The 20,506-nt window shown below is 37.7% G+C and overlaps 4 protein-coding genes across 4 annotated transcripts; 2 read left to right on the top strand and 2 right to left on the bottom strand.

The window, feature by feature from the left end:
* Positions 1–1,657: 1,657 nt before the first annotated feature.
* LOC113282764 (pentatricopeptide repeat-containing protein At1g34160-like) lies at positions 1,658–3,868 on the top strand. Its single transcript, XM_026531836.1, has 2 exons — positions 1,658–2,195; positions 2,481–3,868. The coding sequence occupies exons 1-2, from the start codon at positions 1,658–1,660 to the stop codon at positions 3,671–3,673; spliced, it is 1,731 nt and encodes a 576-aa protein (XP_026387621.1). The 3' UTR covers positions 3,674–3,868.
* Positions 3,869–6,922: 3,054 nt separating this feature from the next.
* Positions 6,923–7,565, top strand: LOC113327444 (uncharacterized protein At5g64816-like). The gene has a single exon (XM_026574684.1). It carries the CDS (start codon positions 6,971–6,973, stop codon positions 7,349–7,351), a length of 381 nt encoding a protein of 126 aa, XP_026430469.1. The 5' UTR covers positions 6,923–6,970; the 3' UTR covers positions 7,352–7,565.
* Positions 7,566–9,234: 1,669 nt separating this feature from the next.
* Positions 9,235–9,760, bottom strand: LOC113281546 (dirigent protein 2-like). The gene is made up of 2 exons (XM_026530349.1): positions 9,493–9,760; positions 9,235–9,365 (listed from the first exon to the last, which is right to left on the bottom strand). Exons 1-2 carry the CDS (start codon positions 9,758–9,760, stop codon positions 9,235–9,237), a joined length of 399 nt encoding a protein of 132 aa, XP_026386134.1.
* Positions 9,761–15,220: 5,460 nt separating this feature from the next.
* LOC113327428 (dirigent protein 2-like) lies at positions 15,221–16,209 on the bottom strand. The gene has a single exon (XM_026574682.1). The coding sequence runs from the start codon at positions 16,033–16,035 to the stop codon at positions 15,370–15,372; it is 666 nt and encodes a 221-aa protein (XP_026430467.1). The 5' UTR covers positions 16,036–16,209; the 3' UTR covers positions 15,221–15,369.
* Between the last annotated feature and the right edge of the window lie 4,297 nt (positions 16,210–20,506).

The raw sequence follows: 20,506 nt of genomic DNA, 5'->3' as shown, positions 1-20,506 counted from the left end.
TTGTGTCCGCAAGAGATTCATATCCAATAAAGTCAGCTGCCAAGTTTGCTATGTCTTTAAGGATAGGCCAGAAAAGTGGAAAATCTTGGGAAAAGAATCCCTGGACGCAAGTCTTGCAAATGTGTCGACGAGCATAGTCTTTGTTATTGGGATGAAACATACACATTGAACGCCCTTGATGATGAAATCGTTCGAGGACATCATGAGCCCAGCAATGATTACAGACAACCTGCAGTCTCTTGATACCTAAAGTTTTTGCAAACTCGATAAGCTTCTAGAATACCTTTGAGTTGATGATACAGTGGGGAAACTGGTTTTTCTGTAAACCACGAACATGCAATAACTGGGTTGCCGAGATGGTCTCTTACAACAACTCCATGCCCTGCAATGTTTTCATTCTCTCTAAAGTAACCATCAGTATTTGCCCAGTACAAGTAATCAGGGGTAATACGAGGGTTTGACCGGAAACGAATGGTTGGCTTAAAGACTTTATCTTTGGCTTGGCTTGATTTTGTAGATGATAACTTAAGCTTGGTTTGGGTATGATATTTTTTGATTTTCTTGTTTGGCTTGAATTTGTAGATGTTTTTTCCAGTTGAAAACGCATTCTCGTCATCAGATGGATTAGAAGAATCGGAACAATACCGCTGATCACAAGAACCATTATCACCGAGAAGATGCGTTGTTCTTCTTTTCTTGAATAAATAATCATCCTCCACCTCTGGAACATAATACTTAGGTACATCAGGTTCCTCGGTTTGGGTACTAAGTTGGGAGACTACTACCGGCTCAGCCTCATAGCATGATGCTTGGATGTAATTCTTACCAGAAACCTCGCCGGACATGGAAGAATCAGAAGAAGCATATCTTTTCCTCACAGACATGATGATGATCTCGTGTTTTTGTTTGTACGATGAGTTCTTTCCCCAAAACTCTAAACAACAACAACGACACTCACAACCCCTACATATGGCTTTAGGCTTTAGCTACGAGATATTATATGCAGCAGCTATTATTGGCGTTGGTTATTTGCGGTAGCACCCTTGAATATCAGAAGCAGAATAGTTTGCTTCTGGAAGTTATCACCTAAATTAGGTCCACACATCTTTGCTTCCCAAGTCAAAAAAAAAACAACTTCGGAAATGATATCATAACATGCTTTATATATCGAGGTTAAAAGATGAACCCAGACATATATGGGGCTGGACACTCGGTTTCCACCCTGGCTAGATAGTAGATACACAATTTCTACGAGCTACGCCTAGGCTAACGCATGTTATACATCTCTAGTATCTAATAACCAAGGCTTAGCTAACTAGAACTCTGCCAATTCGACCACCATAACTGGTTGCTCAGCTCTCGGCCGTAATCAAGGAAAAGTGTAACATAGTGCTTGCTCTCACCGCTTAACCATGACATTCGCATCTTATAGTGAGCCAAGTCTTTGGAATAGTTCTCTGCGAGAATATTGGATTTTTTTTTTTTATTATTATTTTTTTTTTTTGGTAGAGGCGGTGTGACGAGAGGGGCAATAACCGGCCTACAATGCCTAATTCGGACCCCGCAAATTCTGCCTTTTTATGGTCCCACGACATTAATATCTATAAAACGCGCCTTCGTATAAAGCTCCAGTTTGCAAAATCATTTCTCCCTCTCCATGGCTTCTATTGAGCCTCTCGTCCAAAGGCTGTCTTCTTTCTCACACATTAAACAACTCCAAGCTCATCTGATTACCACAGGACACTTCGGATTCTTACCTTCTCGTTCTAAACTTATCGAACTTTGCGCAATTTCTCCATTCGGAAACTTGCATTACGCCACAGAAATCTTCTGTCAAATCCAAACACCGTTCAAAAATGATTGGAATGCAATTATACGTGGTTTTGCAAGAAGTAATGAGCCTAAAATTGCTGTAACTTATTACCAGAACATGTTTCGTAAAGCCAAGAATCTGGACGCATTAACTTGTTCTTTCTCTCTTCAAGCTTGTTCACGATTTTTAGGTGTTTTTGAAGCTAAACAGATTCATTCCCATATTGTGAGGTTTGGGTTTACTGCTGATGATCGTCTGGTTACGACATTGTTAGATGTTTATGCGAAATCAAATGATTTAAGTTCTGCGCGGAAGCTGTTTGGTGAAATGCCAAGAACAGATCGGGCTTCTTGGAATGCTTTGATTGCTGGGTTGGCCCAAGGTAAAACATTTCTATGTCACATGTATTTTGTTTGTCGAACTACAGATTTGACAAAAATTGGAATTTCTATTGCTTTCTTCGAGTCAGCATAGGCCATCGGGGCATCTGCCCCCTTTATTCTAGTGCTGCCACTGCACTTTAGTAAGGTTAGAAGAGGTGTTCAAACTTAAGTTTTGTAACTGGTCATTGTAATTCGTGTTTGTAGTATGTACCATGGAGGCTTTTGGCGTGTCTATATTTTCTATTTACTTGTCTATTCTGACTTATTGTTGTTTGTTTCTATAGGTGATCAACCCAAAGAAGCATTGGGTCTGTTCAAGAGGATGAAGACCGAAGGGTTGAGACCCGACGAAATTACTGTTCTTGGTGCTATCTCAGCTTGTTCGCAATTAGGCTCATTACCCGAAGGTGAAACAGTTCATTCATACATAAAGGAATCGAATTTAGACAAAAATGTGCAAGTATGCAACGCACTTATAGATATGTATTACAAGTGCGGATCTGTAGATAAAGCATGCGATGTTTTCCGTTCAATGGGTTGCAGGAAAAGTTTAGTTTCTTGGAACTCTATGATTATGGGTCTTGGAATGCACGGTCATGGCTCCGATGCATTGAAGCTCTTCAATGAGATGAGTCAGGATGGAATTCCAGCAGATGCAATAACATATCTTTCTGCACTTTGTGCATGTAATCATGCAGGATTAGTTTCAGAAGGTCTATCTATATTCAAATCCATGGAAAGTTCCGGTGTAAAACCTAATGTGAAACATTATGGTAGTGTGGCTGATTTGCTTGGCCGAGCTGGAAGAGTTAAGGAAGCTTACGAGATCATAAAGTCGATGCCATCCAAACCCGACATTGTTCTCTGGCAAACTTTGCTGGGAGCTTGTAAAACTTACGGAGAAGTTGAGCTAGCTGAAATTGCATCTCGGGAATTAGTAGAATTGGGTTCACATAGTTGCGGTGATTTCGTCCTGTTATCAAATACTTACGCTGCTCATGAAAGATGGGATGATGTCGGAAAAGTAAGAGAAGCAATGAAAAGCAAAGCTGTAAAGAAAATCCCTGGTTTCAGTTTCATAACAGTTAAAGGGTCAATACATAAATTCATTAATGGCGATCAAGATCATCCAGATTGGAAAGACATTTATAAGAAGATAGATGAAATTAGTTTGAGGATGAACGGTATGGGGTATGCAGCAGAAACTAGTTTTGTTTTACATGATATTGGTGAAGAAGAGAAGGAAAATGTATTATGGTATCACAGTGAGAGATTAGCTGTTGCTTATGGATTGATTAGTGGTGGTGGTGGTGATGGTAAACCGATCCAAGTTAATAAGAATCTTAGAATATGTGTGGATTGTCACGTAGCGATTAAATTGATTTCTAAGATTTATAACCGTGAAATAATTGTAAGAGATAGAGCTAGATTTCACCATTTTAAAGATGGGACTTGCTCTTGTGGTGATTACTGGTGAAGATTTGTTTGGAATTTATGTTTGGTAATGTTTGTGAACAGGAAAATTAGCGGACGATATGATTGATTGAGATTCAAGTTCTGCCTCCTGAATCCCTCTACCTGTCTTGTTATCTAGAATAGAACCTCTTCCTGAATCCCTGAGAATGGAAGCTCTTCCCAGATCCCTGAGAAACGAAACTCTTCCAGAAATCCGTTTTTGGAATGTGAGTTTACTCTATAAATAGCATACATCGATCCTTCTCCAATGTCATATGAAATTGATGATTCCTTCTCCAATGGCAGAAGAAATTGAAAAACAAAATATGAATAAACCCAGTTTGTCAATAAAATTAAGAAAGAAGATGGGATTTTGTTAGTATTTTATTCTCGGTTCTTCTTTTATGTTCTTCCTTGAATTTCGTTAGGAATATTTTCTTGGGGATTTTAATAAAGTGCCACATTTTCAATTTCATGTGTTAAAAAAGTGCCATTGTTTTTCTCCAAATTTATTTTATACCATACATTTGACCCTTTCCGTCCAAAAAAATTGTTGACATCAGTTAGTGTATAGGTGGCAGTTATACAGGCTAGTAAAAGACATTTACGCCCTTGAATCGCCTCAATACGACTAAGATGTCTCCGTCCAATGGGTTCTAGTGGAAGATGAGAAATTGTTGTCACTGGATTGAATAATTGACACAACTCTCTAATCACCGATATCCCTGAAATGTCTCCATCCCATGAATTCGTAACTGCAATTGTTCAATTTCTCTATGGATATTTGCACTCCAAACCAATTTTGATCCACCTCCAGAATTCGCAAACAGCCAACCCCAATCTCAGATCTCAATTTGTTGTAGTCTTCATACATTGCCCGTACATCCAACACGCTAAAACCCTCAAATCCATTTATGTTGTTGTCACTGCTACCACCAGCAGTTGCAATTCTCTATCAAGGCCAAGCTGAGCATTCTCGATTCACTTAGTTCAGATGTTCCACTGGCTGCAATTGTTGCAGTGAACATCATCTCTGTCTCATTTAACTTCAAAACACCATATGAATCTCGACCAACAAACCCCAAAAATACGATCTCATTGGTAAACTGCACCATGGCCATGGAAGAACTCCAACTTATGTATACATTGGATAAAAGTTCATTTCAACTAGAACCCATCACTGCCTTAATTATGAAATCGGAGGACATCAAAACAACACCATTAATTGACGCCAAAAATGGGACAAATCAGACACCACCGAACCAGACCAGCTCAACCTCCATTCGTTGTTGTTGAGAGAACTTGGAAAAATTGCATTGAATCTCAACCCAAACATTTCCTTCTTCAGCCTTTAATTTCATGTCGAGAACCCTCAAAATTCAAACTATTGCTTCAACTGAAATTGACCCAATTTTAGCCTGCAATACGAACCCCTAAATACCATTGGACCTAATCTTAGAAGAGATTTTACTGCCATCTTCAATTACATGTCTCGATTCTATCGAGGACCGCGAATTGGACAAAATTCCAGTTTTCACCAAAAACCCATCGATACACAACTGAATTGAAGTTTCGCTCCTTCTCCATTTACGTCTCATAACTGAGACCCATCTGTTCACGACCTCAACAATCAATCAAAAACCCTTCATTGATCGATCCCCTTTAATCTTCTTACAAGCTCCGAACTGCTTCTGATCTTCAAAAATCTATTACAAATGTTCGGTGAATACCCATCTGAGTTCATGGCTTGGTTGCAGCTAGGGCAAAGGTCTTGGCGTTGTTGAGAAAAGGAAGCGTAAACGGACTCGACCTAGATTGTGAATCTGTGAAAAGTATAAAGGCGTTTCCAAGGGTAAAACTGTAAAATGCAACACTTTTTTTTGACGAAGTCAATGAGAAAGACCAAACATGTGGGTCCTAACGGATACGTTAACGGTAGTGGCATTTAATAAATTTTGAAAAAAACGGTGACACTTTATTAAAACGGAAAACCAAAGTGTGGCATTTTCTTAAAATTCCCTATCTTCTTTCGGGATGATTCTATGACTTTAGCTGGATTTGCTGAAGAGCCAGCACTTTATGCATCTGCTGCTGTATTAGTTATTGTATTGCTGGCAGTTCTTGCATTATATGTTGCATCAATGTTAGGTGCTCTTGCTGTTGCAGTTCCAACTTTGGTTGTAGCTTGCATCTCTGTTTTGGTGCTTCCTACCTTTTTTGGAAAATCTGGAATAGCTCTAGTTTTTGAAAGGGGAAAAATTACTGTTGATTTTCCTGGATTTGCAATACAGATTTACTTGGGTGATGTTCTGTTGTTGCTGCAGTTTGTCATCTTGTTGCGTGCGTGGTGGCCAAGTATTTTTCTTCTCTTTCGGGAACTCGTCATCATTCGAATGGTATCAACGCTTAGTAATATTGGTATCCCATGTATAAATCGTGTTTTTCTCCCCGGCCCTCTGCACAAATAAAGTTTATACTGTATCCGTAGATCCAACGTGCGAAGTATCATGCGCACGCTTTCTACAGTAAACCGCGAAACACCGAATAATATTTCTCCACCCAAATAAAACCCTTTGGTTTTCCTCATTCTCCTCCTCATAGTAAAAAACCCTGAATTCCTCTTCTTCTGCAACTGATGAGGTGAAGAAGACGAAGAAGAAGAAAAAACCGCAAACTCGTATCTCCTCGCCGAATTCTGCAATTGTAAGCTCATTTTCGGTTTCTACAACTTCTTTTTGATTCAGCTAGGGTTTTGTAATTATAGTAATAGTTTCAATTTCTAGGGTTTTATTTGATACTAAATGTGGAAAGATTTGTTAAGTCTAGGGTTTCGAGTACTAATGCTGTTTAATATCAAGTTGAATTTAGTATTAGATTCAGTTGGGGTGTCTGAATTCAACTGAACAGACTCGGGTTTGGTGAAATGATGGAAAGTTATGAGTAGAAATTGGAACGCTATGGATGGCAGAAAGTAAATCATTCCGTGTTTTAGGATAGGGGTGAGATTTAGACATTGGTGTGTTTGGTCTCGTATCGCCTCGAAATATTTTTGTATACTTATTAGACCTGTAAATGTCATGGAGACTCTCATGATAAGTATTTTGATTGTCTTGGACTGATGTGAATACCATGATTCTGTTTCTTTTGCACGTCAAATATTGTATAGCTTAATGTGGTTGAATGAAATTTTTTGAGAGTGAGTGAAATATATCGTTTGTACTTCTAGTTTTAGCTAATTTGTGTGTTTTTGTTCTTCGATGAAAAGGTAAAGGAAAGAAGTATATTCAACTGAAAAGGTTGAGGCACCAAGGCAGAAGTTATGGTTGATGCGTGGTGGTCCCTGTTAGGTGCCGCAATTCCAGCCATTGTTGCAGGACAAGCTTTGAGAGTGAAGAGACGGCGTGCTGAAGAACAGAGAATTAAAAGTGCCCGTGGAAGAGAAAAGAGCTCTGATGACATCTTTGTCTGTGAGAGAGTTTGTACGTCAAAGAGAATGTTAAAGAGGGTTGGTGCATTTTCCAAAGACCCGACTCCCGACACTTGTGTTACTGTCTGTGGTGTGTCTGAACTTGATGCTTGCTCTGATGCGTGTGCTCGTACGGTCTGCGTTAATCAACACCAAGTGCCCAACTGGAACGATATTTGCCTCCGGAGATGTCAGAGTGAATGCCTTAAACTCAGTACTTCTCATCGTTCTTAATACTTGATATATTCTCATTTGCTTGACAATTTTTTGCATGCACCACCCAATTTTTAGATCCTGAACTGCATAACATACTTCCTTCTAATATGTTATTGGGTTAGTTGAAGATGAAATCTTGGCATGATCTTTTGCAAGCAATCATTTTGGTTTATCCTTGCCTGTAAAACTTTCCATTGTAGATAGTCGATGCTTCCTTGCTTTTCTCGTGATATATATCTCTCTGCGTTCCGAGTCTATTACTTGAATGCCTGGAAATTCAATACTGAACATATCATGGCTTATGTTAGTGCCTAGTCCTATGACAAAGTATGGCTGCTAGGTGCTTAAATCTAAATTTTTCCAACAACATAAAGAAAATAAAACTACATCACAATGTGAGAAATTTAGACGTTGCTTTATTACTGGTTAACAGAAGAAACTGGCTTTTATGTGATGCCCCTCTCACACTTACCGTAGGGCAGCTAACCAATATCCTATTGCTCATTTCTCACACCCATCATATGATTTCTGATTTCTGGCAAGTGGATGTATTGTTATGTAAAGAGTGTCTGTGGCCCCAGAAATGGGAACTGAGCAGGTTGTTATGACTCTATCCGTCAGGTGTGAGACTCCTTTGGCTTATACACCTGACATGTTTTAGATCTTACTCTTGAGTCCTGTCTTTGATCCATTTCCTGACTTTGAGGAAGTGCTCATGTTTTTCGAGTATAGTCCTGCATAAAGAATAAGTGACTCTTACACCCACTCTAACATATTACACTTGCATTATACTTGAATTAAGGTGAGAAGCTAAGATTTATATGGCAATATTGAAATCTTGGTCATGATCTTTTGCAAACAGTGAAGCGATCATTTTGGTTTCTTCTTGCTTGTAAAACTATCCATTGTGGATAGTCAATGTTCCTTGCTTTTAGTTATATATCCTTCTATGGTTTGAGTATATAGGTTGAATCTACGGAAACTCAGTAATGAACATATCGTGGCTTATGTTTAGTTCCTAGTCCTGTAACATTCTATGCTGCCAAGTGTTTCAATTCAAACTCAGGAAACCGACATTATTTGATACCTCTCACATACTTACCCCAGGCCTTTCAACAGATGTAGTTCATTTTTCTTACCCATTATATGATTCCTGAATTCTAGTGAGTGGAAGTATTGTTATGTAAAGATTGTCTGCGGCCTGAAAATTGGGACTAAGATGGGAACTGAACAAATTCCTATAATCCTATCCTTCAGGCGTGAGACTCATTTGGCTCATATAGCTGACATGTTTCAGATCTTACTCTTGGCTCCTGTCTTTGATCCATTTCCTTGTCTGTGAAGAAGTCTTCATGTTTTTAAGTGCTGTCCTGCATAAAGAAAAAGTCTCACCTTCTACACCTACACCTACACCAACTCTAACATAAATGTAATATATACAACAGGACTTGGTCCGAAGATAGTATGGATAAAAGAATAAACTTTTGGTATCAGAATGCGACAGACATTTCTTTCTATTATTTCTATCTGTTCTTATCTTTTTAGAGAAAGTTGACTACGTTTATTTTATTCCCACTAGATAGCAAAGACTCTAATGTCTTAGTAATGGAGAAAGTCAGACATGGTTAGGGCATTAAGAGTTTTGAGTCCAGATTTTTGCTTGCCAAGATGAACCTCCAGATTTTTGTTAAGTTGCCCTTAATTGTTGATTGAAATCAGGAAGAAGATTATCTTCTAGGAACTGTATAGAAATGAAATGGATTCCACATAAACAACAATTGATTTATTATGGCATCACAAATTCAGAGAATTACAAGAAGAAAACAAACTTCCCAGCAGAATATAACGAAACAGATTTTGCAGATTTTGGATCCGAATCTAAAACCAAGAATTCCAAATACTTAGTTGTGAACAACAGTACAAGTCCACTCAATGATAGAATTGAAGCCATTAGTCCAGTACGTCTTAGCACTGATAAACCCACGAGCGAATCGGAAAAATCCAGTTCCACCAACAATCGAAAATTCTCGCTCTGTGTAAGTTATAGCATTACGTGTAAAAACGCTGATAGTAGACCCATTAAACTTCTTATCAGCAGATTCAGCAGTGAAAACAAGACCGAGTCCCATGATCAAAGATGTTTCATTCACCAAACAAACCTTGAGCTCGTCCTACAAGTCTGGACTCTGGATCAGGTCCTTCGGTTAACGGGTCATCCACCATAAAAGTTGCCCCAAAAAATGTTGATGAAGAATTAGTAATTGCAGCTTCAGCGATCCTAAAACCAGTTTGATTGCTTCCGATTAGATTATCGTGCAAGTAAAAGTGAAGCTTTGTCATCTTCTCTGGAGGGGAGCTGTAAGGTACTGTTTCGCCCCAGTGTGGATGATTTGCTTGTGCCGGGGTTATGAGTAAAGCTGTTGCCATTACAGCAAAACAGAATTGAAGTCAAAAAGCAGACATTGCACCCATGATGATTTCTGCTTTAGATTTTTATCTCTTGTGATTTTGCTTGTGAGATGACTAGCTTATTTATACATTGATGGACATGGAAACAACACAAGAATGATAAGATCGGAATTGCATAGAAATTAGAATTTTAACGGTTATATTTTATATCATTTGGGTCCATGTGACAGGGTTACCTACTACAATCAATATACTTAGTTGACTATGTTTTTTTTCAATCAACAACAAAGTCCAAGTACAATTGCCCATTTTTTTCTCTAATCAAATTGCTAGAATGCAAGCCAACTTGGAAGGGAGTTGAAATCTCTGGAGAAGCTAAAACTAAGAATTGTTCAATATTTTTTTAGGAGGTAATTGTCAAGGATATTCAAGGCTCCTTTCTTGGTGTTCACCAACTGCAACTGGAGCTGCATTACACGAGCCTGAGAGGTTGAAGCGAAAATCCTTTCCAGTCTTTCCCACGCCTATCGAGAGGTCATTACTCCGACCATCTGAGTGTGCACACTATCTGACAGGGAAGAGAGGATACCACCAAGTAGCAATTGGTCCTTTTGTTGCCAGGTTAAGAAAGTTGGATTTGGGGTTTGGATGGTCTCTGTTTAATCTGGTACTGGTGTTGTAATAGTTACAGGTGGACAGGGAAGAGTTCCATCGAGATAACCCGTGTAGTCATGACCACGAACAAAAGCCATCATCTGTGACTTCCACAGCAGGTGGTTGGTATCATCCAACTTGAGGGTTAAAACATGATTGAAGTTGAAAGAGGATGAAGCCATTTGACTGAATTGAAAAGAGAAAATAAAAGGCAAACAGATGTGATCCCAAGATCGATAACCCTAAGCTATCTCGATACCATAACAAGGTAAAGAAACAGATATGAATGTTCTCCCTTGGATACTTGGGAGAGAAAACAACATCTCTATTTATACTGCATAGTTACAGGAAGAGAATGAATATACAATCTCATAAATATAGAATATACACAAACTGGGAAATACGAAAATCTTCAATAATGATCGTATATTCTTGTTTCTTATCCTGAACTATATTTCCTTATGTGGTCGGATACTTGCAGCTGTACATGATGTCGACACAATATCCTTGACAGTTGTTGATGTCGACATCGTATCCTTGACATGTCAATCTTAGAGCTTCTCCAACGGAATGTATGTGAAGATAAATGTCTAAGTCCACATAAGATAGACATTCATTTTTCCTAAAAATCTTCTTCAACCCAACTTTTTAAATCAATGTGAAGATGACATGGCTTAATTTTTGTTAGACATTGTCAAGGTGAATGTCAAGTTTTAGACATTCACCTTACAATGTCAATCTATCCTAGTAAGTTTTTGCTTCCTAAAATTAATTCCAATATATTAAATAGCCATCTTTAGGTGTAATAAAATCTAAAATTTACTAAAAATAAAAAATACATTTAATTCATAAAAAATCACCAACAATACCATTGGATATGAAATGTTTTTTCCCCCTAAATTTAAGGAAAAATTGGAATGAGGATGTCTTGTTTGGGTTGCCACCTAGGAAACACACACAACTACCATTGAAGAAGCTCTTAGCAAGAAAAGTATTTGGATTTTTTGAAAAAAACAATGACACCGTTAAGATTCTGGAAATATAATTTTCTGTCCCTTGGGAATATATGGTTTTACAGTACAAAATCAAATGGTCCATGTTTAACGTGTCATACAACAAATTTGGAGGATTTTTTTTCAATTACCAAGACATTTGGAGTAAATTCAGTGTGCATTTACATTTCTAGAACTTGGCGAGATTGGAGTATACCCAGATTAATTAGGTATACCTAATGAGACAAAACCTGATTATTTTGAAGTAAATCGGGACATCCTTTAACTATGTATTTTCTAAATGGCTAATATATCCTTGTTTAATTAACACAAAAAAATCTGATTAAGTTAATTAATTGAGTAGATTAAAATTTATGAATTTAAGTTATGAAATTTTGTTTTTGATTGAACTTACGTGGGAAGATTTTTGATGAAAAATGTTTGTTTTGGGAATATTTTTTTGCAATTGAAGTACACTACCTAAACACTTTTAAAAATGGGATTGCAAAGTTGTTGTATGAAATCATACTCAAAATAAAGAAGAAATCAACACTTTCAGTTCTGAGAGTATGAAAAGTCGGCAAGGTCGGCGAATGAAGAAGATGCCGACTAACTTTGACCGGCATGCTTAACAATGCCGAGTTTATTATTTTTGACACACAGGAGATTGTTGTAAATGCTTCAGTAGTCGGCATGGTATTTATTTCTCACCTTGCCGGTTAACCTATAGTCGGCATCTATTTAATTTCTCACCTTGCCGGCTTTAAATGCATTGTAGTAATCTTACAACCTTGCCGACTTTTAGTTAAATAAAATATAGAAAGTTGTAATTCACTTTATTCATGCAATTTTTGTTACTACATTGATTGAAACATAAAATCTAACTCCTTGTCGTAGGAATAACGGATGCACTTAGCACGTGCATCAAGCCTTTGAACCCCTAGGCGACCTTAGTGGACGATTTATATTCTCGTGATGGTTTACATTGAGATCTACCCACAAAACCTACACAAAAACGTCTAAAACCATCAATCTTCGTCGGAGGAATCCGAGTCCGATTCACCCAACATCATCTCCGGGGCATACTCCGGAATTTTGGATACCATGAAGTGATAGCTTGCATCAAATGCAATGCTTCCCCCTTTTCCTCCGAGTAATGCGCTTTCGCGACTTCATGCTACAAAACAAAGCACAAACTTACTTTGTTAGTGGTGTTTAATAGGAAGATGAAACAACATGGATTACGTAAAACAAACCACAAAAATGCGTACAAATTGTTCAATGGACAAGTTAAAGTGGCTAGCGTTCAAAATCCGATGTTGATAGCTAAATGAGTAAGTATCGCATTTTCAATGACTTGGTGCTTATCATGGATTTGTTAAACACTTCTTCCATTTGGATTCACAAACTCTTGCTTATATTTGTTGTATACCTTTGCCCAAAAGGTTTAGGCATCTACCCTTCCGGGGGACTGATTTTCGATTCGAGTTTCCGCGTACCATGCTTTGGTGATGGATAGATCTTCATTTGAATCAAATGATGCCATTGTTGTATGTAGAGGTATTGGGAGAGTTAAGAAAGATTAGATTATGATATGGGCTTTGGAGAGTATATGCAAATAGGTGTGTGTTGTTTTGTAGAGAGAAATAATGTATTTATAGGATGGTGCCCAAATTTGGCCGTTAGGGTAGTCAATCAATGCAGTTGTACTTGCAAAAATTTGAATTTTGAACTCGCCGGCTAGGTTATTGTTTCCACAGTATGCCGACTAACATACCGTCGGCAATGTCGTAATTTTCTTACCCTGCCGGCGAATACAATTTTCAAACACGGGAAAGGTTATATCTTCTGCATATGGTCGGCAAGGTATTGGTTTAATACAATGCCGACTAACACATAGTCGGCATGGTCGTAATTTTCTTACCCTGCCGACTTTATGATTTTTGTAACACAGGAGGAGGTCATATTATGTTGCATATAGTCGGAAAGGTATTTGTTCATTATATTGACGACTAACATATATTCGGCAAGGTCTTAATTTTCTTACCATACCGGTCCTGGTAACTGCACCATTTCTACTATCAGGGCCGACAGTCTGCCAGTTCACAACCTTGCCGGCTCTGGTTTAGTCGGCGCTGTAACTTAACAAAACATTCACTCAAGACCCTGCCGGCTGAATTATTGAAACTTAATATAGTTATTCAAGAACTAGAAATCTAACATTTGTCCAAAATAAGAAAACATATGTCTCATAAACCTTAAAAAAATATTTGTCCAACCATTAACCTTAACATATGTTAACACATAAAGAAATAAACTAGAAATGCATTCATTCACGACCACTACCACCACCACGGCCCCGTTTAGCATTTTCACGACCACTACCACTACCACCACCGTGGATACGAAGAACACAATCACATCACAAAAGACTCAAAATGTGACTAACCGAGGTAAGACTCAACTTACCGAGAGGATGATGAAGCAGCAATAGAAGGAGCAGACACATCTTGGTCCGCCATGAAGAATAACCAGAAACCGAAGAACTTAAGAAAAAAGAAGAACCTGAAAGGAGAAGAAGATGAACAGAGGAAGGAGACGGTAGAAAAATAAAAACTTTCCTTTTACCTCTCTCCTAGATATTTATCCTAAGAAAAGCAGTAAAGACGTGCCGCTTGAAAAGGAAAAAACCGTCAACACCTGTAGCAGTGACGTGGAAATTGCGGAAGTGTGTCGGATAAGACAGAGAAAACGAAAAGACAGGTCTGACACGAAGGTTGACCAAGAATTCTCGCGTTATTTCACTTACAGAAGAACAACGCGAGAAGAGGCAAATTGTAGGGGAGAAATATCACACAAGACATAACTTAGTTTTGCTCCTGATAAGAAAATTCTGAACACGAAGGTAATCAAAGGTCAAGGAGAAGAATAGTAGCGCGACAACAAGGAAAGAGTACGAAGGAACATTTATGCGATGAAGACCGGTTCAAAAGGAGTTATGCGAAAGACATAGCAGGTAGCACGAAGGACAATGACATCTTCCCAAAAGCCTGGTGAATAAGACAAACTGTAAGAGTAACGGTCAACAAAGATCTTGCATGTGATCCTTAGTTGTCTTCTACTGATATATTTGCGTATATAAGGACCCAAAAATGATAGAGAGAGACCAGTTGAGAGAAAACATTAAGAAAATCACCAAGAGAAATAGAAAGTAGCCATTAGAACTTAGCTTCCATCTTATATTTCTCCATTGTTGTATGTATACTTATCTTGTGATCATTGTAAGAACTTCATTTGGTCAATACAAAGTGTTTGAAAAGATCATATTAGTGTCAATGTGGTGTATAATATCATTCATGTTTGAGTTTATCCATATGACTTAAGCTTTGTGTTATTATCAACTGGTGTAGTTGTGGGATTTTCCGCAACTATATCTCTAATCAAATTGTGCTAGAATGCAAGCCAACTTGAAAAGGAGTTGAAATCCGGAGATCCTAAAACTAAGAATTGGTCAATAGTTTTGAAGCTAATTGGTCTTTTAATGGTGAATAAGCTGATTACGTGATATTCTGGTCCGAGTCATAGAAATATTGAGAATTAATCTCCATTAATGAGTCGACTACGACTTCTGCTTTCTCAAATCTCATTTGCCCTCCCTGTAATAAACAATTTAAACAGTTACTTGAAACTTTATTTTTATAGAAAATAACATTTGCATTGCACAATCTAGAAATTCACAGAAGTCTTTGACTCTTTGAATTGAAGGATGTTCATTTATGTCTTTGTATGGCATGGAACTCCCACCTACAAGCACATGTGAAAGATCCCTTCGTTCACAATTTAAAACTTCATTTTCACACAGAATAAGATTCATATTACACCATCTTAAAAATCCATAAACGTTACCTAATGACCAATGCCCAAGGAATCACAAGTAAAAATCCTGCCCAAGACTCCAACTAAAATCATCAAAAACTTGAATTAATAATGAAGAATATTACAAGTATACTCAACAATGGCATCTGGTCCGCTAACCCGATACGTCTTGCCGCTTATGAACCCACGCGCATATCGAAAGTATCCAGTTCCTCCAACAATCGCAAGTTCTCGTTTCGTATGTTCAATGGGATTCCGACTTAAAACACTGATAGTAGATCCGTTAAACTTCTTATTGCCAGTAAAAACAAGACTCATACTCATCGTCAGAGATAATTCATCCTTCCCGGAATGTCCATAAAAACCTTGAGCTCGACCCACAAGTCTAGATCTCGGGCTGGGACCTTCAGTTAATGGATCATCTATCATAAACATTGCTCCAAACATTGTCGGAGAAGACTTTGTTCCCCGTGCTTGAGCTATCTGAACTGCAACTGGATTCTTTCCGGTGATAACATCGTGAAAGTAAAAATGTAATTTCGTCATCTTCTCCTTGCCCATTTTGTGTGGAACAGTACTTTTATCACCCCATTTTATATTCTTACGAGCTTGTGAAAGAGTCATGAATGAGATCATTACAAGAAGAAGAAGTGAGAAATGGTTAGAACCCATGATGAATATAAATACAATCTCTCTTTGTTTCTTACTCGAACTGTTTGCAACTCGGTGTATTCTGTAAACATATATATAGACGGATTGTCGGATGTGCATAGAAGCTTGAACTTCGAAGAAGAAGTGTGATAGGGTTGCACGCAGATCGGTAGGAAAATGAAGGGTCTACGGCACGCCACATCTCCGCTCACGTGAAAAACACTATGAACTAGTGGCCGGTGAGTTAAGTCGGCAGAAAAGCTTAATTGCCAACCATAAAATGTGAAAGTACTCTGCCCCTAAAGGAAAGCAGACAGCCTTATTAGTTTTATCGAAGCTGCTGCACTTCCCAGCCCTTTTCACCATTGATCGTTGAATTGGGATTAGCAGAAGATTTCATTATTATTGGATTAACCAAACACACGGGAGAAAGGAGTGGGGGAAAGGGATGGGATATATATATCATTTTCGTAGTATTATCATGTAGGAATATATTCTCGGGGAGTCCGGGGACCTCGGGGTAGATGAGTTTTAGAATAAGCTCTAGTGAGTGATCTTCTTGGGGCTTGTGATTCTGCCCATTATTATTTATTTGAATTTTTTGAAAAAACAATACGACACCTTTAAGATGCTTGAAATATCGTTTTCTATTCCTTGGGAATCCGGTTTTATGATACAAAATTAGATGGTCCATGTTTAACATGTCATACGAGAGATTCGGAGGATCTTCTTTTTCATTGCCAAGAGATTTGAAGTAAATTTAGTGTACTTTCTTTTGTTAACAACTTCAAAGTGCATCCACATTTCTAGAACTTGTAATCTTTTTTTTGTTTTTAACAAGAAAAATGAAGCCAAAACACTGAGGTTCCGGAACTAACATCATCCCTGCTCCGAACCATCAAACAAAACAAAACAATGAGGTTCTTGCCATTTTTTTTTTTTCTGATTGGTAAAGAAAATTTTATTGATAAAAAAAAAGAGGGTATAAAAGTTATACCACCCTGAGCAAGCAAAAAAAAGGAAGGGAAGATAACAGGCTACCAACCTACAAAGCAAAACAAGATACAACGCCTAACAACCAACAGAGCCTACTATCTACAACGGATCAAAGTAGATATTACACCAATCTGTCATAACAGTGGTAGAGTTAACAGTTTCAAACTCTTTAATCGCAAGAGCCCAAGTAAACAGGCAGTAAATGGCTTTGTTCACCACTCCAATAACATTGCTTTTTTTGTCAGTAAAAACTCTGACGTTTCTCTCCTTCCACAAACTCCATATGATAGCAACAGGGACCAGATTCCAGACTGCTAAATTAGCTGTACTATGTTGAGGTAGATATCAGGCTTGAAGAGAAGGAATAATTGACATATGTACACAGTAAAACCAATGCGACTTACTTAAGAAATTGTCCCACACTTCTTTAGCAAAAGAGCAGTGACGAAGGAGATAAGAACTAGTTTCACTACTGTTACAAAACAAGCAAGCTTTAGTTACTTGAACACCTCTTCTTCTCGGCAAATCCCTAGTAGGAAGTCTGTCATGAGAAATAAGCCATAAGAAAAAACCTACTTTTGGAGGACACTTGAGATTCCAGATGAAAGTAAAGATGGAACTTTCCATTTTGAGTTTATCATATGCAGACTTGACTGAATAACATCTATACTTAGTCAAAGGCCATTCAAGTTCATCTTCCTGAGCTACATTTAGTCTGAAAGAAGCAAGATCAGCAATAAGGAGATGATGCTCAGTTCTTGCAGCCACATTTAATCTTGTTGGAACTTGCAGATTCCATGAAATAATATTGCCATTTGAAGTACACATCTCTGCAATAGTAAGATGTTTGGATCTAGAAAGATCATGCAGGTTAGGATAACTAGTTCTAATTGGTTGATCATAAATCCAGTTGTCATCTCAGAATCTCACTGAAGCACCATTGTTTACTTTGAATTTAACATTCTGCAAAACAAAAGATTTATATTTCATAATAGCCTTCCACAAAGATCTCCCATAAGAAGTTTTTGGTGACTTTGGAATCCATAAAGCACCATCATTGCCATATTTTTCATCCACAATTTTTCTCCAAAAAGCATCAGTCTCAACTGCAAATCTCCAAGTCCATTTTGAAAGCAAAGCTTTATTCATTTGTTTTAAGCTTTTGATTCCTAGACCCCCAAACTTCTTCCTTCTACAGAGAGCTTTCCATTTTACCAAATGAATCTTCCTTCTTCCTTTGTTGTCATTCCATAAAAAATCTCTTATTATTTTCTCTAACTTTTTTATGATAGAAGAAGGCATCTCAAAAAGGGACATATAATACATAGGAAGACTGTTAAGCACACTGTTTATTAAAGTAACTTTCCCTGCTCTTGAGAGAAGAATTTTCTTCCAACCAGCAAGCTTAGCAATGAACTTCGCTATGATTTTTCCCACTTAGCAACACCACCACATTTATCTCCTAAGGCAAAACCTAAATAATTAGTTGACAAAGTACCACTGTAGCAACCCAGAAGAGAAGAAAACACAGAAAATTCACCCTCATATGTAACTCCAAAGATTTGGCTTTTTGCAAACTTAATATTCAAACCAGTTAACATCTCAAAGGACAAAAGTATTAATATCAGATTTTTTACTTGTTCTACATCAGCTTCAAGAAAAATAAGTGTGTCATCTGCAAATTTCAAATGACTAACCACAGTTCCACTATCTTTAGTATTAAAACCAGAAATAAGGCCTTCTTCTTGAGATTTTTTGATCATGAAAGTAAGAGCTTCTCCAACTAATAAGAAAAGGAATGGTGATAATGGATCACCTTGTCTGATTCCTTTATTACTTTTAAAATAACCAGCTTCACTTCCATTAATCAACACAGAAAATTTGACAAATTCAACACAACACTTGATCCAGCTCCTCCACTTATCCCCACAGCCCATGAACTTGAACATGTCATCCAAAAAATTCCAGTTAACATGGTCAAAAGCCTTCTCAAAATCAACTTTACACAATAAACCTGGTTTGTTACTCCTAATTCTTGAGTCACTAAGTTCATTTTCTATCAAGACACCATCTAGAATCTGTCTTTTCTTCACAAAGGCAGTTTGATGCTCAGAAATGATTGAAGGAAGGCACTGTTTAAACCTTTCAGCTAGAACCTTAGAAATAATTTTGTATGCTCCATGAATAAGACTTATTGGTCTTAGATCTTTAATTTCCTCAATACAATCCTTTTTAGGGATCAAAATAATAAAGGTGTTCTTGAGTCTCCAATCAAGGAAAGATTTACTTTGTAATTCTTTGATAATGTCCCAGCAAAGAGAATAAAATTTGATGGGAAATCCATCTGGTCCCGGTGCCTTATATTGTCCTAGCAACTTAATAGCTCAAAAGCATTCTTCTTCTTCTTCAATATCCCTCTCTAACCAAAGACACATCTCCTGAGTAAAAAATTTTTTTTATGGAAAATGATAATATATTAACTTAAGCAATGTAATACAGAAGATTTACAATTTCATTTTCATCGAAAATATTAGAACTAATACTCTCTTTTCACACACGTTTGCACAAGTGTGTTGACATGTGTGGTGAAGTTTTCTGATCTTTGCTTCTTTTGCAACGGAGTCCGCAACAACATTGTAATCCATGTTTATAAATTTAACCTGAGCTTGAGGAAGGTTGTCCAATAAGTGAATTGCTTCTTTAATAGTATTCTCCGCAACCCATGAAGCTCATGTATCCTTTTTGGATATAGATTCCAAAAGGAGGTTACATTCTGTGACTATACATACGCTAGAAAGGATATTATTTTTTAGCCGCTTTAAAGAATTTACCAGGACTTTAGCTTCCGCATGTAACGCCGAGGATGCCCACTCGGAGCCTGCTGAGATATGAAGGAAAGCTTCTTGGTCTGCCGAATATAGAATGAAGGCATATCCCATGGATAGATTTTCTTTTTTAAAAGACGCATAAATGAATATTATCCAATCCGACCTTAAGTTCCACCCTTTCTTAATAATCTTCGTTTTTCGGCTGCCTTGAGATTTGGTCTCTTCCTTGATAATTGACGACTGGATGAAGGTTTTTATCTGTTATATTAGATAGGAGGGATCAGGAACCGTTTCCCTGAAAACGAACTCACATCTATATTTCAATATGAACCAAGTGATGATTGCAATTTGTTCCCAGAATGGCGAGAAGTTTTGATCATCGATCCAAAGTTCAACCCATTTGCTAATCACGTCTGTGTTAATTTGCGAATTGACCATTTCCAAGGAACAACCAAACTAAACCGCTCTGGCAAAAGGGCAAGTTCTAAACAGATGATTTTCCGTTTCCATCGCTTGCTTATTGCACATTTGACACTCAGGGGAAACCTCTGGGTTATGAACCGCTAGCCTACTCGAGGTTGGTAAAGCTTTCTGAATTAATTCCAGATAAACAACCTGATCCGAGGCAGAGTCTGTAACTTCCAGAGTTTTTTCCACGGGAAATCTATATCATTCTCATTATCAGGATTACGAGTAATGAGAAATTTATAAATATTTTTTGCCGAGAAATCTCCAGACTGGTGGTGAGCCCATCTTATCCTGTCACA

The sequence above is a fragment of the Papaver somniferum genome, chromosome 1 (genome assembly GCF_003573695.1).
Source record: "Papaver somniferum cultivar HN1 chromosome 1, ASM357369v1, whole genome shotgun sequence".
Classification (NCBI taxonomy): domain Eukaryota; kingdom Viridiplantae; phylum Streptophyta; class Magnoliopsida; order Ranunculales; family Papaveraceae; genus Papaver; species Papaver somniferum.
Note: the sequence above shows the minus strand (reverse complement) of the source record. Positions and strands in the feature narration are given on the sequence as shown.